The sequence below is a fragment of the Petromyzon marinus genome, chromosome 21, assembly GCF_048934315.1.
Source record: "Petromyzon marinus isolate PM22_M1 ecotype Great Lakes invasive population chromosome 21, UKy_Petmar_22M1.pri1.0, whole genome shotgun sequence".
NCBI lineage: Eukaryota > Metazoa > Chordata > Hyperoartia > Petromyzontiformes > Petromyzontidae > Petromyzon > Petromyzon marinus.
Window position 1 is genome coordinate 15,547,087 of NC_133687.1, and position 15,619 is coordinate 15,562,705.

The following is a 15,619-nucleotide window of genomic DNA, read 5'->3' on the forward strand; positions in this document are numbered from 1 at the left end:
ACAGAGAAAATCCAACATTTTGAAGACTTGAGGCTTATTTAAACACATACATTAAAAAGGGGGATGGTTACACATGAAACTAAAGTATTGATATTACAGCTATAATTAATAAATTGTCACAGAATAACTAACTCCTAAAGTCAATATGGGACTCATACTTTTAAAGTTATGAATCAAAACGTAACACATCGTTTATTTATTTATTTATGGGAGTGAAATCTTTGCATTTTTCATCCTGGTATCCAAGGGAAGAGCTCAAGGGCAAGCGATTTGATTTAATTGCAAGGGGAGACCTTGGCGATCGGATGTTGATTACGCTGGGGGAATCTATCACGAGATGGGAAGTAATGAGAACGTCTAGTGGCATGCATACAATTGTAATTATCATTGTACTGACCATTATAACGGTCATGACATTGGTTCATTTCTCGCATATCGTCATCTCTTAACAAAAGCTTACCATGGTAATCTGACAGTTAACACGAATGTATGTTATCGAGCGTATCGGTTGTTTGACTCAACACTTAACATTGTAGTTAAGACATTGCTGCACTAAATATTCTGCATTTGTGTTTTTTTGTGTCTTTTAAATGTGTTATTCTACTTCATCTGCTAAAGAAATTCCCGGTAAGAAAGTTGAATTACTTAATTGATGCTTTAGCTCTTGTAAACTACGCGTCTCATTTCTTGGGCGACACAATTGGTCATTGATAAAAAAAACCCATTGGAATTAATTTAAACGACGAACAAAGTTATAACAATGCTGTTTTTGTCTTTTAAATCTATTCAACGTGAATCTGGGGTAACTTGTAATCTCATTACGGGGGACGCATTGTGTACACATATATACAGTATACACGTGTCGCATGTAAACTAACTAACATTTAAAATGTGATCTTGCCTAACTTCTCAACAGAAGCCAAAAGTTTTGATTTAAAGCTTTCATCACTGCAGGGATTCATATTCTTGGTTCTTTCGGTAAAGTCACGAAGAAGGTAAACAATAAAATAATACAAATATAAAACAATAAAATTCTCACGACATTTCGATTGCAACACAAGCAATCATCAACAGGTGTGAAAACCACAACAAGAAAATTTGAAAAAAGTGGCGGTTTTTTAACGTTAGCACCACGGAGAGCGATTTGGCAGTTCGTTCAGACGGACGAGTCCATCTATGTTCAAAAAAGAGAAGGGGGGAGATGAAAAATAATGGATGCGGTTTGAAAAACACCTTAAGCGTGATCAATCAATTAAGACCCGAAATGGTGTATCAAATCCTTCCAATGATTGCTAAGCCAGAATCCATCTTCTCGGTTGAAATTGTCTCTGTGTTTGTATATGTGGATAGCCTCATGAACGAATCTCTCATGGTAGCCAGATGGCTTGCAAAGATGAGGGTTTTGAATTATATGAATTAAAAAAGAGGGATGACATTGTCATCCTCTCAGCCGACAAGGGCAATGCCACTGTCATCATGGATAAAATAGAATATAACAACAAAATTCAAGAATTACTCAACGATGGCAGCTATACAAAAATAAAAAGAGATCCCACCAACAGCCTCGTCATTAAAACCAACAAAATCATTTCTGATTCAACCGCATTAATTGATAAAACCAAACAGTTCTCGTTGAAACCTTCTGCTGCCAGGCCACCAACATTATACGACTTAAATTTTGATTTTAAGCTTTCGTGACTGCAGTAATTCATATTTTTAGCTCTTTCGGTAAAGTCACGTTGAAGGGAAACAATGAAATAATAAAATATATAAAACAATACAAATTCTCACGATGTTTCGACCATAACACAAACGGTCGTCATCAGGTGTGTCAGTTTGCATTAAAATACACCGCTTAAAAATAAATTAATTAATGCAACCGACATACCTGATGGCGACCGTTTGTGTTATGGTCGAAACGTCGTGAGAATTTTTATTGTTTTATATATATTTTATTATTTTATTGTTTCCCTTCAACGTAACTTTACCGAAAGAGCTAAGAATATTTTACGACTTACCAAAAATACATAAAGTAGATAGACCCATTCGTCCCATCGTCTCTACTATCAACTCCCCAACCTACAATCTGGCTGGTTTTCTGTCTGAAATCCTAAGGCCTTTCACTGGAAAAACCACCTCTGCGGTACTAAACTCTACTCACCTGGTATCGACAATCAAGGGTATTTCCCTGTCCCCAGACCTCCTGCTTGTCAGTTTTGATGCAGTTTCCTTATTCACCAAAGTTCCTGTACCTGACACCATCGAAATCATTGAAGACTTGGTTCATCAAGGACTAAACACTGAGGTACCCCCCCCTGGTAAGACACTGCTTAACCAATACATACTTCACTTGGAATGGAACTTTCTACAAAAAAACTGAGGGCACCCCAATGGGCTCTCCCATATCTCCTGTTGTAGCCAACATTTTCATGGAGAAATTTGAGACTGGCGCCATCCAGACTGCCACTCTGCATCCAACCTTATGGAAGAGGTACGTGGATGACACTTTTGTCATCTGGCCACATGGCCGACCTGCTCTAGACCAATTCTTCGACCCATCAATTCCATACACCCAGCCATCAGATTTACCATGAAAGTCGAAAAAGATGGCAAGTTACCTTTTTTGGATGTCCTAATGAAAAAGAGACCTGATGGTTCAATGAGCCACTCTGTCTACAGGAAAGCTACCCATACAGATGCTTACCTGACACCGGATTCCCAACACCATCCATCCCAGAAGAGTCCCTCATCAAGACTCTGCACCATAAAGCCCAATGCATATCCGACCAGGAACACATAGCCAGTGAACTCAAGCACGTACACCAAGCTCTTAAGGCTAATGGTTATTCCGACTACACAATCCGCAAAGCAATCGCTCCAACGAAGGACCCTCTTGAGGAGCCTTTCAAAACCATCACTTTACCCTACATTGCGGGGATCACACGAAAAAAAGATCTCCAAAATCTTGAATAAACACAAGATCCAGGTCCGATTCAACACATTACATAAAATCCGTGATCTGGTTCCGTCTGTAAAAGATGTGATTCCGGACATACAGTACCCTGGCGTCTACAAAATGTGGTAGTAGTTACATTGGAGAAACCAAACGACATGTCTCGGACCGCATTCGTGAACACAAAGCAGACCTAAAACACGGTAGGACCAACACCTCGGCCGTGGCAGATCACTGTTATAATTCAGTAGGTTCACATGACATTGACTTCTCCAAGACAGAGGTTCTTTGCAAGCCATCTGGCTACCATGAGAGATTCGTTCATGAGGCTATCCACATATACAAACACAGAGACAATTTCAACCGAGAAGATGGATTCTGGCTTAGCAATCATTGGAAGAATTTGATAAACCATTTCGGGTCTTAATTGATTGATCACGCTTAAGGTGGCTTTCAGACCGCATCCATTATTTTTTGTCTCCCCCCTCTTCTTTTCCGAACATAGATGGACTCGTCCATCTGAACAAACTGCCACATCGCTCTCCGTGGTGCTAACGTAAAAAAAAACCGCCACGTTTTTCAAATTTTCTTGTTGTGGTTTTCACACCTGATGATGATTGCTTGTGTTGCAGTCGAAACGTCGTGAGAATTTTATTGTTTTATATTTGTATTATTTCATTGTTTCCCTTCTACGTGACTTTACCGAAAGAACCAAGAATAAGAAGCCAAAAGGAATAATATATCATGTTAGTAATCATGATGATTTAAGTAATCATTGTGCTTGTGTTTGGTAGTCATGCTTGGTTATAAGGGCCATGACGAGGTCGCCACTTTCTTACAAATACATATTCAGATTTTGATTATTGGTGAATGGCTGCAGCTGTTGTTGTAATGTTTAAAATGTGCACTGCGTGGCAGATGTCTATTGGACACGGTGGTATGACCGCGATGACCCATCTGGAAATGGAGACTATGAAACTCTGCAGCAACTGAGACAAGAATATCCTGGTGAAATCTGCCTCTCTCCTTTAGCGATAGAGGTGAGAGGAACGTTGCTTGCAAGTGCCATTATTTTTTTTACTTAACGGCCAATGAAAATGTGCAACACACAGTGGATAATTAAAAGCAATCATATGTTTCTTTTTTATCACGTCTCACAAAGGATTTGAACGATTTTCGACGCTTCAGCCGTCTGACCTTCAGAACATATTTACATTTACAGAGATAAAATGTTGAAATAGTTTCTGTTTGAGGTGTTAGTATATCAAAGCCTGCGATTTTTTTTATTGTAGCCCATTATATATGTTAAGGGAGGTTGAAGAGCACGGTCACCCAAACTTCAGGCCTCACTGCCCACCACCACGCTCCTCCCCACTGAACTACAAATTATCTAGTTCCACGCTGCACGCACCCGATGATTGTTAAACACGTGCCATGTGATGCATTAACCAATCAAGACTGTCTGCAGGACGTGCTTTATGTGTACGCACACACAGAGTACGTGTATACACACACACGTAGAACACGTGTACTGTACATGTACAGACACTGAGATATCAATCTTAAAATGAATCGGCTATGAACGCTGGCAGCATTTATTTCTTTGCCCGTCATGTGGGACGTGTTTAATAATCATCTGACGCGTGCAGCATGGAAGGACTTGAATTTTAACGGGTTAGTAGGACTGGAGTAAAGAAAATCCTGCTGAAAAGGGTAACCGAATTAATCAATTAAATGGCGTACTTGTATATAGTCTGTTTAAATACCTATCGCTTCAACGCAGGGTGCCCAAATTTTCATTGGCCAAATAGGGGAGGGGTGAAGCCAAAAAGGGCGTTCTAGGCACCTTTGAGTGGACGAGGAAGTTTCTCAGAATGCGTTCCTGGCTCAATAAAGAAGCCCTTACGTCCCACCTTTGACATGGACACCTTTACTTTATAGTTAATAATACGTTCGACTGTGATAACGAGCTCATAACTTAAATGGGCAACGTGTACACACGCTGGCGACACACAGGCGATGACGCTGGACTGGATTCCTGCCGATCAGACGGGACAGGTCACCGTGAATGGCACAACAGTCGGGTTTTATTGCGTGAACATTAGGCAAGTGGACAACCAATGCCTGGACTACCAAGTCCGTTTCCTCTGCCAGGCAACCGGTGAGTTTAGAATGCTTGTGCATTACGGAGTAGTACCCATGTAACAAACGTGGAACACTTTCTTTTTTGTATCGATGTTTACAAAAGAAACGTAGAATAGATACATACCACTAGTATAGTGAAAGTAATTGCATATTGTAAAATATGCCATGTTTGTGTTGCATGAATGGATTCATTGTATTAGTTTATGCGAGTACGAAACTTTCAGCCTTCAGTTGTTTTACAAGAATGACCCACGGGATCGCATTGCTGAAAGGTTCCAACTTCACTACAGGGGTTTCTTATTTTGGTTATCATTTAATTTGGAAGTTTTTAACATCAACATCAAGAAGACATAGTAATTTAAATGCTCACTCACACCACCATGATGCACAACAAGAACCTCTCATCTTGGCCCCCTTACATCGGGCAAACAAAGCGTCAGATGATGAACGCCTGAGGCGTGAGCTTAAACTGAGTGAAACAAGCACTGCAATTAAATAGCTCCCCACAATCTAAGAATTAACAGGGCACCTGGTGTTAGAAACAAAGTGGGTAATACAAACGGTGAAAGTGAAAAAGTAATCAAAACAATCAAATACCCGTATATTGCGGGAATTGGCTAGATATTTATAAACTTTGAAAAAATGTCAGTGAGAGTTGGCATGGTACAGCACAAAATACAACACCTTTTGAATCGTACCAAAGAATAATTTAAATACCCAAATTAGGACCGGGTCAGTCTACCTGATTATGTGCACCTGTGGCAAATGCTATATTAGCCAGACGGGATGAAATAGCAACACGAGATTAAAGAACCCCAAAGGGTCATAGAATACAGTTAAAGGACATCCAATCAATTGTGATAACGTTGATGTTCTATGTAAAACTTGTTATTTGCAGACTAATTAGAGAGTAGATTTGAAATCATTGAGCAAATAACAAATTACAATACCCACATCTGAGGGAAGCTGATGTTGCTTTTGTCACTCCAGTAGCGTTTTATTTCTATCATTAGGCATGTTCCTCAGCACAATCTTAGAGATAGATTCGTGTCGACTGTGGCACATCACAAATATAGAGTGTCAGGCCACAACTAGGTCTGAAAAAGAAACTGGAGTGATTGCACAACAGATGCAAAGAAGTGCCAATGTTACGAATCTAGCAGAAAATTATCAAGATTGAGTTAAAACTAGATAGTTTAAAAACGAGAGTGCTTCTGATGTCCTGATACGCTTGCGACTGAAGCCTTCAAATGCGAAATATTTTGAGGTGATGTAGGGCTCATAAATTACACGCACACTTTGCGATGATCAGGGTCCACAACAACTCTGCCCATACGAGGGCCAAAGAAGTGAAAAAGCAGAGTCTGAATTACTGTCATACTCTTTACTCGACGGATGATTCGGATCTACTCCAATTCATTAATTTATCTTGACTCTTTATTTTCTGCAAACGTGTCGCTAGCAATAAACGCCTAGAATTCCTTATGGTTATTGTAATTAATAGATGTAGAAAATGTGCCAACATTTTGTTGGTTTCCGGATTGAAAGAATATCAACCTGACTTTAGTCGCATACATTTGCAGAGTCTCCACAACTAAACTGCACGTCTCAATACCTCGAGCTGAAGATCCCACTGGACAAACTGAGCTCGCTCAACCTCTCACCGTTGGACATCCACCTGGAGGACGCCTCGTGTCGTGGCGTCTTCACGCAGCAGTACCTGATCCTGCACAGTGACCTGCAGTCCTGTGGCACCACGGCCGAGGTATACCGACCGGGACCCCGCGATCTGAGAAGCCTACACACACACCTGGACTATTCTCACTTGACCCAGGAATCGTACCCAAGACCTGCGACTCAGCTTCCCTTTACTATGCTGCTCTGAGAAAGACAAACACAGCAGTAGCTGCAAAGAGCAACACGTTACAGTGTGGCTCTCTATGGTCGTACCGCGTGTTGTTCGGTATGATGTCCGACGTTTCGCTTTGCATGCTGTGAACTTCTTCTGGGACTGAATACATTTCTGTTCTGAAGACACTTCCTGGATATATTACGTTCCCGAAGGAGGTCTGACCACGTGGGGCAAACGTCGGACATCATGCGGACCATGCAATACAATACAAATAAAAACACACTATGGCTATCCACAGTCCAATTGTATGCAACGTCACCAGAACTGTATGAAGCATAGCCATTGTTTGTTGAATCAGGGCTATCTACACAGGAGATAGTTGGTGTAGTGGTTTTGTTTCCCCCCCCCCCCTCCGTTGAAGGAGCACAGACGACAGTGGTTTACTATATGGCCCATAGTTTGGGTTGCATGGTCACAGTCTCACGACTACTGCGGCTTGTGTCTTCATGTCCCCGTTATGAAGGAGATGTGCGCATCGGCCTGTTCATGTTTTGATGCAGTTGATGGTTACACCTGTGTCTGTCGAGGAAGAATGTCAAAGCTACGAGATAGTGCGATGTATGGGTCTCAAATGCGGGGTTAATTCTGGACATGATGCTATTGAGTGGGAGGGATGGAGGGGGCACGTGTACTCAATGTTGTTCTCCCTCTCCCCAAGGCCCATGGCGACACCATCGTGTATTCGAACACGGTGTATGGCTTTGTGTCGGGAACCACCGCCAAGAAACTGCGCATCCCCATTCACTGCTCCATCGATTCACAAGGGAACGTAGTAGCGAGCTACTTGCCCAGGTAATGGAAGCCACATTCCGATATAAATGTAGTTGAAACGAATTTCTTAACTAGGTCGAAAAATCATGCATATGCTTTGGATCTGTAACACTTTCCAACTTTATAAAAAAAATATAGAGAACATACGTAGGTTAAGCATCTACATCATTAGACCTCCTTTGCCAGTACCAAAATGTAATAATAGGTTTTCCCCCTTTTTGCTGGCAACAAAACTGGGGGAAAACCCTATTATTATTATACGTAGATTAAATACATCAAACTGATTAGAAAAATAAGCGGGCTTGGGCGGGACGCCTTGAAAGGAGGCGTGGTCACAGATGGTTAAGAATAGTGATGGAGCAGGAGCTGAGGAATGGACGCCCACCACAGAGATGGAGCGATGAAATTGGCTCCTTGTTCAGGCGACAGGGGGGTTGTTACATCGGAGGAGGATTGTCAGAGATGGTGACTTGGGTACGGCCTTCACCGAGGAGTGGATTGATAATTGATGATGTATAACGTTAGCGTTCGAGAAAGATAAGGTGACATAATGTGACAAGCGATGTTGCGAAAAGACGTCTCATGTAATGACGTCATCCAATCTGTGAGCATGGTGTGTGATGTCATCAGTAAGGGAATAATGGTAAGCCTTTACGTTTGCTTAATTCACAGCTGCCCGCAATCCTAAAAAACCTTTTCATTTAATTAATGTATATTGCATAATCTTTATACATAAGTTATAGGGACACCTCCGTTACCAAAAAACAGATGAACAGGTATTGAAAAGTCGAGATAGATCTCTTCCTCACTCTCAGTCCTAGAATACAAGTTGATGATAATTGTCTTGAGTCGGCAAAAGAGGAAACTGCAGTAATCTTGTCACAGCTACCAGTTATGTACTGTATATATATAAATGGTTGTGATGAAGTCATCATCCACCATATATCCACTATTGGATGAAGGCCTTTACAAGCCTGCCCAGTATCTCATGCCCTTGCAAATTATCTGACTCCTGCACACGAGTTTAATTCTTGTCTTCCACATCCATGAGATCCATACTCCTTCATTTGACCTCCACTGAAGTCGTTAGTCTCTATCACCAGACATTCATCCTTCCAAAGCCGACTTCTCTTGACAGTATATTCTCTAATCCATGCATCTCTCTGCACGTGTCTCAGTGTAAATTGCAGGAATATCCCTTGTTCTCTATACACTTTTTAGCTTTTGTCCTCAAGAGGAAATCCTTGTGCACGAGTGTCTTTTGCAAGATTCTCCTTCTTAAATGTTGGGTCTCTCTCTTTCTCGCACTGCAGAGTGCATGACAAGTACAGCTCGGCTACCTTTGACCTGAGCATGGTGCTCTACATGGACCAGAGCTTTAGTCATCCTATCTACTCGTACCCATTCGAGGTGGACCTCGGAGCCCCGATCTACGCGGAGGTGGGTGAGATGAGCTCATGATAAGACAGTGATTCGGTATCATGTCATGTCACAGTTAAAACATGTGCTACAGACCTATGTATGTGCTCAACCTTGAACAATTCAACCTCGTCACTGATGATGAAGCTTGGACAGCTGAATGAAGTTCACAAGAAGTAACAAACAACAAACACCTCCTCGTGAGAGACACAAGAATTCAGAAAGATCCCTGGCTTTGATCTTCCATGAAGCTTCTGGGCCATGACCACTTACATCAACATCCGCCAATAACACAAGTAAATCAAGAAAAACGTATTTTTATCGCAAAAGCGCAGATGTAAGTTCAATACAGCGCATGCCGTCTGTATTGATCACTCCACACATATCGAGGACACGTGGTACTTTCAGAGAAGCTCCAGAGGCCGTGGTATTCACACCACTTAGAATCTATTCCAAAGTCAATTCGAATACACATTGACCTGCTTGTTACTGTTGCTACCCCTCATCTACTTCTACTTCCTCTTCCATGGAGCACCCCCCCTCCCGCTCCTCCATTAAGAGTTAATCTGTGCGTTTCTTCAACAGGTGCTTCTCAACTCCCCCACCAACGACCTGCTGTTGTTTCTGGAGACGTGTAGAGCCTCCCCCTTTACTGGTGCCAACGACAGCGACTCCTACTTCATCATTAGAAATGGGTACACGGCCGACTTGGCTCTCCGTTTGTGAGATTGAAGGCCTAGAGCTGGGATAACCCAAGCGCCAGCCTTCGCACCTCATCACAAATCTACTGATCCCCAATCAACAGCCATCTTCATTGCTTAACGTGGTGACCTGGACACTGGTTGGTCATAAGGACGGGAGTTTAGGCAAGCCCCTTCTTCGGTGGCCCAGAACTGGTGAGAGGCCTACTCCAGGCTGTTAGCTTAAGACTGAATATGGTGGGGACGCTACCACGTGTATTGACGATTATGCACACACTAAATTTAATTGAGATATGTAAAGCGTGTTGGCGTTATTCTCATAATAAATTAATCTTCACTCAATTTTAAATTGCATCGCTTGTGATGCAATGTGTGAGCAATAAATACATCTCGTTCAATAAACAGGTCTACTTGGCCTGAGACATGTCACCTGTAACACCTCCTCTAATGTCGCCTGTAGCACGGACATGGTGGACCTTCCCTGGCTGCCCAACACATGGCGGCAGGAAGTGATGCAATAGTCTGTGAGCACAAGCGCACAGAGAATGAACACATATAACTTGAATTTGTTTGTGACGGCACGTGTTCGCGGGGCTGTAGATGTCAAGAGGACCCATCCTACGTCAACTACTTCAGTGGCGACAACAAGAGGCAGCATTTCAGCTTCCAGAGTGTGGAGTTCTCCAATGGCTTCCAGGTAAAATGTATTATCCATGATCTGAGATTTCTTTCATTTAACCTCGGTGGCCTGTTCAAGGTTATGATTTGTTCAGAAATTGTATCACTTCAGACAATTTTAAAGAAAGGGGTACCCTCTCTGAAGTCAGAGAGGAGTTATAAATTAGTATAAAATAATGCCCAAAGCAGGAAGACACTCCATAATAATGTGTAATCCACAAAATTTTCATTTGCCCGAAGGCGGCGACCCTCTAGGTAGACCAAGAATCTAAACTACAGGTCTCAAGGTATGTACATGTTATCATGACCTTAAGTGCTAGTCTTGGGAGTTATCACTGTAAATTCCTGAACAACTAACAATCTAGAGCAGACTGAACAGCGGCAATAATAGGAGCAGAGGGTAGCTGTACTTTAATCACTTTAATTTTGTTGTTGAAAATGTTCAAAAAATATCTCGCATCAATCGGTTCCATCATTTACCTTGTGAAGTTGTATTAAATGTAACAGTTTAACATAAAATATTGAACAATGCAGCTGGTCAATGCTTAGTGGTGGAAACAATGTGAGAAAAAAATATACTTTAGCAGTGGTCAAGGCCAATTTATATTTTTTATATGGGACGTAAAGATGTCAACGTCAACAAGGCCCAGATGTCCCTCAACTTTAACCCCATACTTGAAATACCAGGGAAAAAAACACATTTAATATGGATGGATTATAGGAATGCCACATAAATTGATAATAACAACCCATTTTATTTATCACAGAAATGGTATTCATTCTGGTTAACTATATCTAAAAGTTTATATTGGTTTAAATGCAACCGTTAGAGAAACAGCAGTGGAAACTAAAAACAAATTCAGTAATTTCACAAGAAATCGCCGTGTAAATGGAACACTTGAGTGTAATTTGGCCAGGTGACTCGGCAAGCAGCTCGCAATTGGTTAGGGGTTGACAGCCCATGTATAAAATTTGAATTGTGGTCATTCCATTCGTCCAGCTTGGTGGTGGTTACTTTTGTGAAGAAATGACAATGGCGATTTGTTTACCGATGTCCTTCGCAGGTGTACCTGGAGTGCTCTGTACACATTTGTCACATTTCCAACCGGAACTCGACATGCCAGCGAGGGTGCGTGCGCACCAAACGGTCCGTGCGTGACCTCGTCAGCTGGGAGAAGCGTGCCGAGCGCAACGTGGACCTGTCTCAGGGCCCCCTGCGGCTCCGCAAGTCACGGCAGGGTGAGCATCCTCCTTACCGGTCGGCCAAGCTCCATTGCTCCGTCTGACATATGGCACTATGGCACAAATCTGGTTTGTAAAAGTTAGGATTGGGTAGCAGACACCAGACTTTTTGAAAAACGAGAGTTGCTCTTAGGTCATACCTTGATAACTCAAGAGCCCAGGATCGTCTCATTTGCAAGAGTGGCTTCGGTAATTAGTTTGCCAGAAGAGGGTGATGATTTCAACATACATAATGCTAATTGAGTAATTTGTGGATATTATACAAATTTGGACCTCAATGCTGGCACACGATGGCCCACTCTTGCGAATGTCATCAGGGGCTCTTTAACGTCCAACTGTGAAGCAGATTTTCCATAATATTACGGCTATTACACAGTGATAATCCAGATGGCTGCTAGATGTGAACCTGTACAATGTCACATCACCGTCAAAGGTCAGAAGATTAGCGCTTGCACAGGAAATGTTAAATCAATGAAAGATTAAGGATCATGCGAACGTCGTGACATCTTCATCCAGCAGTGAATAAACAATGGATAGTGATACAATTATAACATTTTCATTATTAGTAAAACATTTTTATGTGGAAATGGTATTTTTGATTAAGAGAAGTGAAGATATATTTCCTGCTACAGGGCAGTCTTTAATGACAGTAAATGCAGTTTAAAGTTGTAAAATGTATAGATACAATGCCTTCATGTCAACCATGGTACCATTTCAAGTTTAATGTGAACAAATATGCAATCGCAGTCCACAGAGAAAATATCTTAATCTTTACTTGGACTGGAGGAATCCGATGAGCTATGAAGCTCTTTTTCACAGATGTCCAGTAGAAGCGGGTCAGCAAGTTAAAATAACAACAAACAAAAATAAGATGGAGAAAAGTCTCACACCTCTCTGTTTGCTGGCTTGTGTGCTTCCGCTGGCGTTTCCGCCCCCTCCCATCTAACCGCAGCTTCTGGGGTGCTGAGCTCGCTGGCGGGCATGGTGTACGCCCTGGCTGCCGCCCTGGCCGTCGCAGCCGTGTGCGTGGCCGCGGTGAAAGTCTACCGCCACCGCGCCGCAGGGCCCCAGTATCACCACGTCGTCACCAACGATGAATTCGCGACCTGATGGACACGCTTTTTACACTTTACTATTCGTCATCGCTACGTAGCCTCTTGCATGAATTGCTTATGGATTGTGTAAGTGATTGAGTTTGTTTTAAAAGGGCTTTTACAAGGCTAAGGTGAATTTTTTTTATTGGAACCGTGAGATTAATCTGCAATGTGGATACTGCATGTGCTCTATATGTTTTTTTATGAACTGCAGTAATGTTGAAATTCGTTAATTGAATTATTTAATGGTCGAATATCTTCATACAGAATAGATACTGCATTTTTGAAATGAAGACTATTACAATAGTTTACATATTTGGCACACACAATGAAGACGATCTGTATGCTCTTTTGTTCTTTCGGTAAAGTCACGTAGGTAGAGAAAATAAATAAATAATACATCACGACGTTTCGATCGCAACACAAGCAGCAGAACTGCTGATCTGCTGCTGTGTCTTTCTGGCTGATGACGGTTGCTTGTGTTGCGATCGAAACGTCGTTATTTATGATTTCTTTTTTATACCTACGTGACTTTACCGAAAGAACCAAAGAGTATGGATTCCTGCCGTCACGAAAACTTCAAATTCAGACAATCTATATGCTTTGAGAATGAGATTATTAGTATAATTAAGTGACTTTTGACTTCCAGGGCCTGAATAATGCATTTCTCGCGTTTGTTAAAAACCTTAACCCATTCCCGCAAACATTTACTGTTTTCCTTCGTAGGAGCACAAATGTGTTTTTGCAAAATCTGTCAATGATAAGATGTTATGCGGAAAAATTGTCTAAGTCACATTGCTGTTTCTAGCCAACGAATTATATGATGTAATACTTTATAACATGAGCCGGTATAGCCAAATGCAAATGGCATCGCAAATGCGTTTTTGTATGCTGACTTAAAAATTAAGGGCACGATGGTCTTATTGTTAATGGTTGTTATAATAACTCATTGAAAGACAATTGCATATTGAAGACTTTACAATGATGAACATGATTGCTTCCTACTCTTGTGACAAATAAAACGATGCTATTAAACAAGTGCCCGTTATTCATAATATATCGTCTCATCATCAGTCATGATAATTCACTGCTGAATGAAGGTCTCCCCTAACCATCGCTTTCCCTCACGGTCCTGCGTGTATTTTATGCTTGTCATTCTGTTACCAGTTTTGTCCACCAAAGTGCCTTGCCCAAGCCAACTTGATTATCTAAAGGGATTAGAGAAATTAGATGAAGTTTAGTCTTTTCTAGTGTTTGCAGCCAACAGAGATCTAGGAAATGGATGTCGTGAGTTTAGGAATGAGATTTACTTGATCGTAATGGAAAACGACTTCGCTGGAGACGTTTCTTTAACACATTCAACACTGGAAGCAAACATGAACTGGCGCAGTCCAAGTTGCACTTCAACATAGCCAAAGAGATTAGCAAAATTGTCCTAAATAACAAAATACTTAAATTTTGATTTAAAGATTTCGTGACTGCAGGGATTCATATTCTTGGTTCTTTCGGTAAAGTCACATAGAAGGGAAACAACAGAGGTTCTCTGCAAGCCATCTGGCTACCATGAAAGATTCGTTCATCAGGCTATCCACATATACAAACACAGAGACAATTTCAACCGAGAAAATGGATTCTGGCTTAGCAATCATTGGAAGGATTTGATAAACCATTTCGGGTCTTAATTGATTGCTCACACTTACGGTGGCTTTCAGACCGCAGCCATTATTTTCGTCTCCCCCCTCCTCTTTTCCGAACATAGATGGACTCGTCCATCTGAATAACTGCCAAATCGCTCTCCGTGGTGCTAACGTTAAAAAAAAATCTGCCACTTTTTTCAAATTTTCTTGCTGTGGTTTTCGCACCTGATAATGATTGCTTGTGTTGCAGTCGAAACTTCGTAAGAATTTTATTGTTTTAAATTTTTATTATTTTATTGTTTCCCTTCTACGTGACTTTACCGAAAGAACCAAGAATAACAAAATACTTTTGATTTAAAGCTTTCGTGACTGCAGTAATTCATATTCTTAGTTTTTTCGGTAAAGTCACGTTGAAGAGAAACAACAAAATAACAAAATATATATAAAACAATAAAAAATTCTCACGACGTTTCGACCATAACTCAAACGGTCATCATCAGGTGTGTTGGTTTGCATAAATTTATTTTTAAACGGCACATTTATTTATTTATAAAAAAAACGTTGGCGTCACGCGCAGCGATTTGGCACAGAACCTCCAAGACGGAGGTTCTTTGTAAGCCATCTGGCTTCCATGAGAGATTCGTTCATGAGGCTATCCACATATACAAGCACAGAGACAATTTCAACCGAGAAGATGGATTCTATCTTAGCAATCATTGGAAAGATTTGATAAACCATTTCAGTTCTTAATTGATTGTTCACGCTTACAGTGGCTTTCAGACAGCATACATTATAAAAAAAATTTCGTCTCCCCCCTCCTCTTTTAAAAAAAATAGATGGACTAGTCCTGGGCAAACTGCCAAATCGCTGCGCGTGACGCCAACGTTTTTTAAAAATAAATAAATGTGCCGTTTAAAAATAAATTTATGCAAACCAACACACCTGATGATGACCGTTTGAGTTATGGTCGAAACGTCGTGAGAATTTTTTTATTGTTTTATATATATTTTGTTATTTTGTTGTTTCTCTTCAACGTGACTTTACCGAAAAAACTAAGAAAACAAAAT

The 15,619-nt window shown here is 41.2% G+C and overlaps 1 protein-coding gene across 1 annotated transcript; it reads left to right on the forward strand.

Annotated features, from left to right (window-relative positions):
- Window positions 1-3,856: 3,856 nt before the first annotated feature.
- LOC116944550 (CUB and zona pellucida-like domain-containing protein 1) lies at window positions 3,857-14,051 on the forward strand. The gene is made up of 9 exons (XM_032958238.2): window positions 3,857-3,993; window positions 4,970-5,114; window positions 6,682-6,863; window positions 7,669-7,802; window positions 9,095-9,221; window positions 9,786-9,895; window positions 10,502-10,598; window positions 11,644-11,818; window positions 12,774-14,051. Exons 2-9 carry the CDS (start codon window positions 4,973-4,975, stop codon window positions 12,929-12,931), a joined length of 1,125 nt encoding a protein of 374 aa, XP_032814129.2. The 5' UTR covers window positions 3,857-3,993; window positions 4,970-4,972; the 3' UTR covers window positions 12,932-14,051.
- Window positions 14,052-15,619: the final 1,568 nt, after the last annotated feature.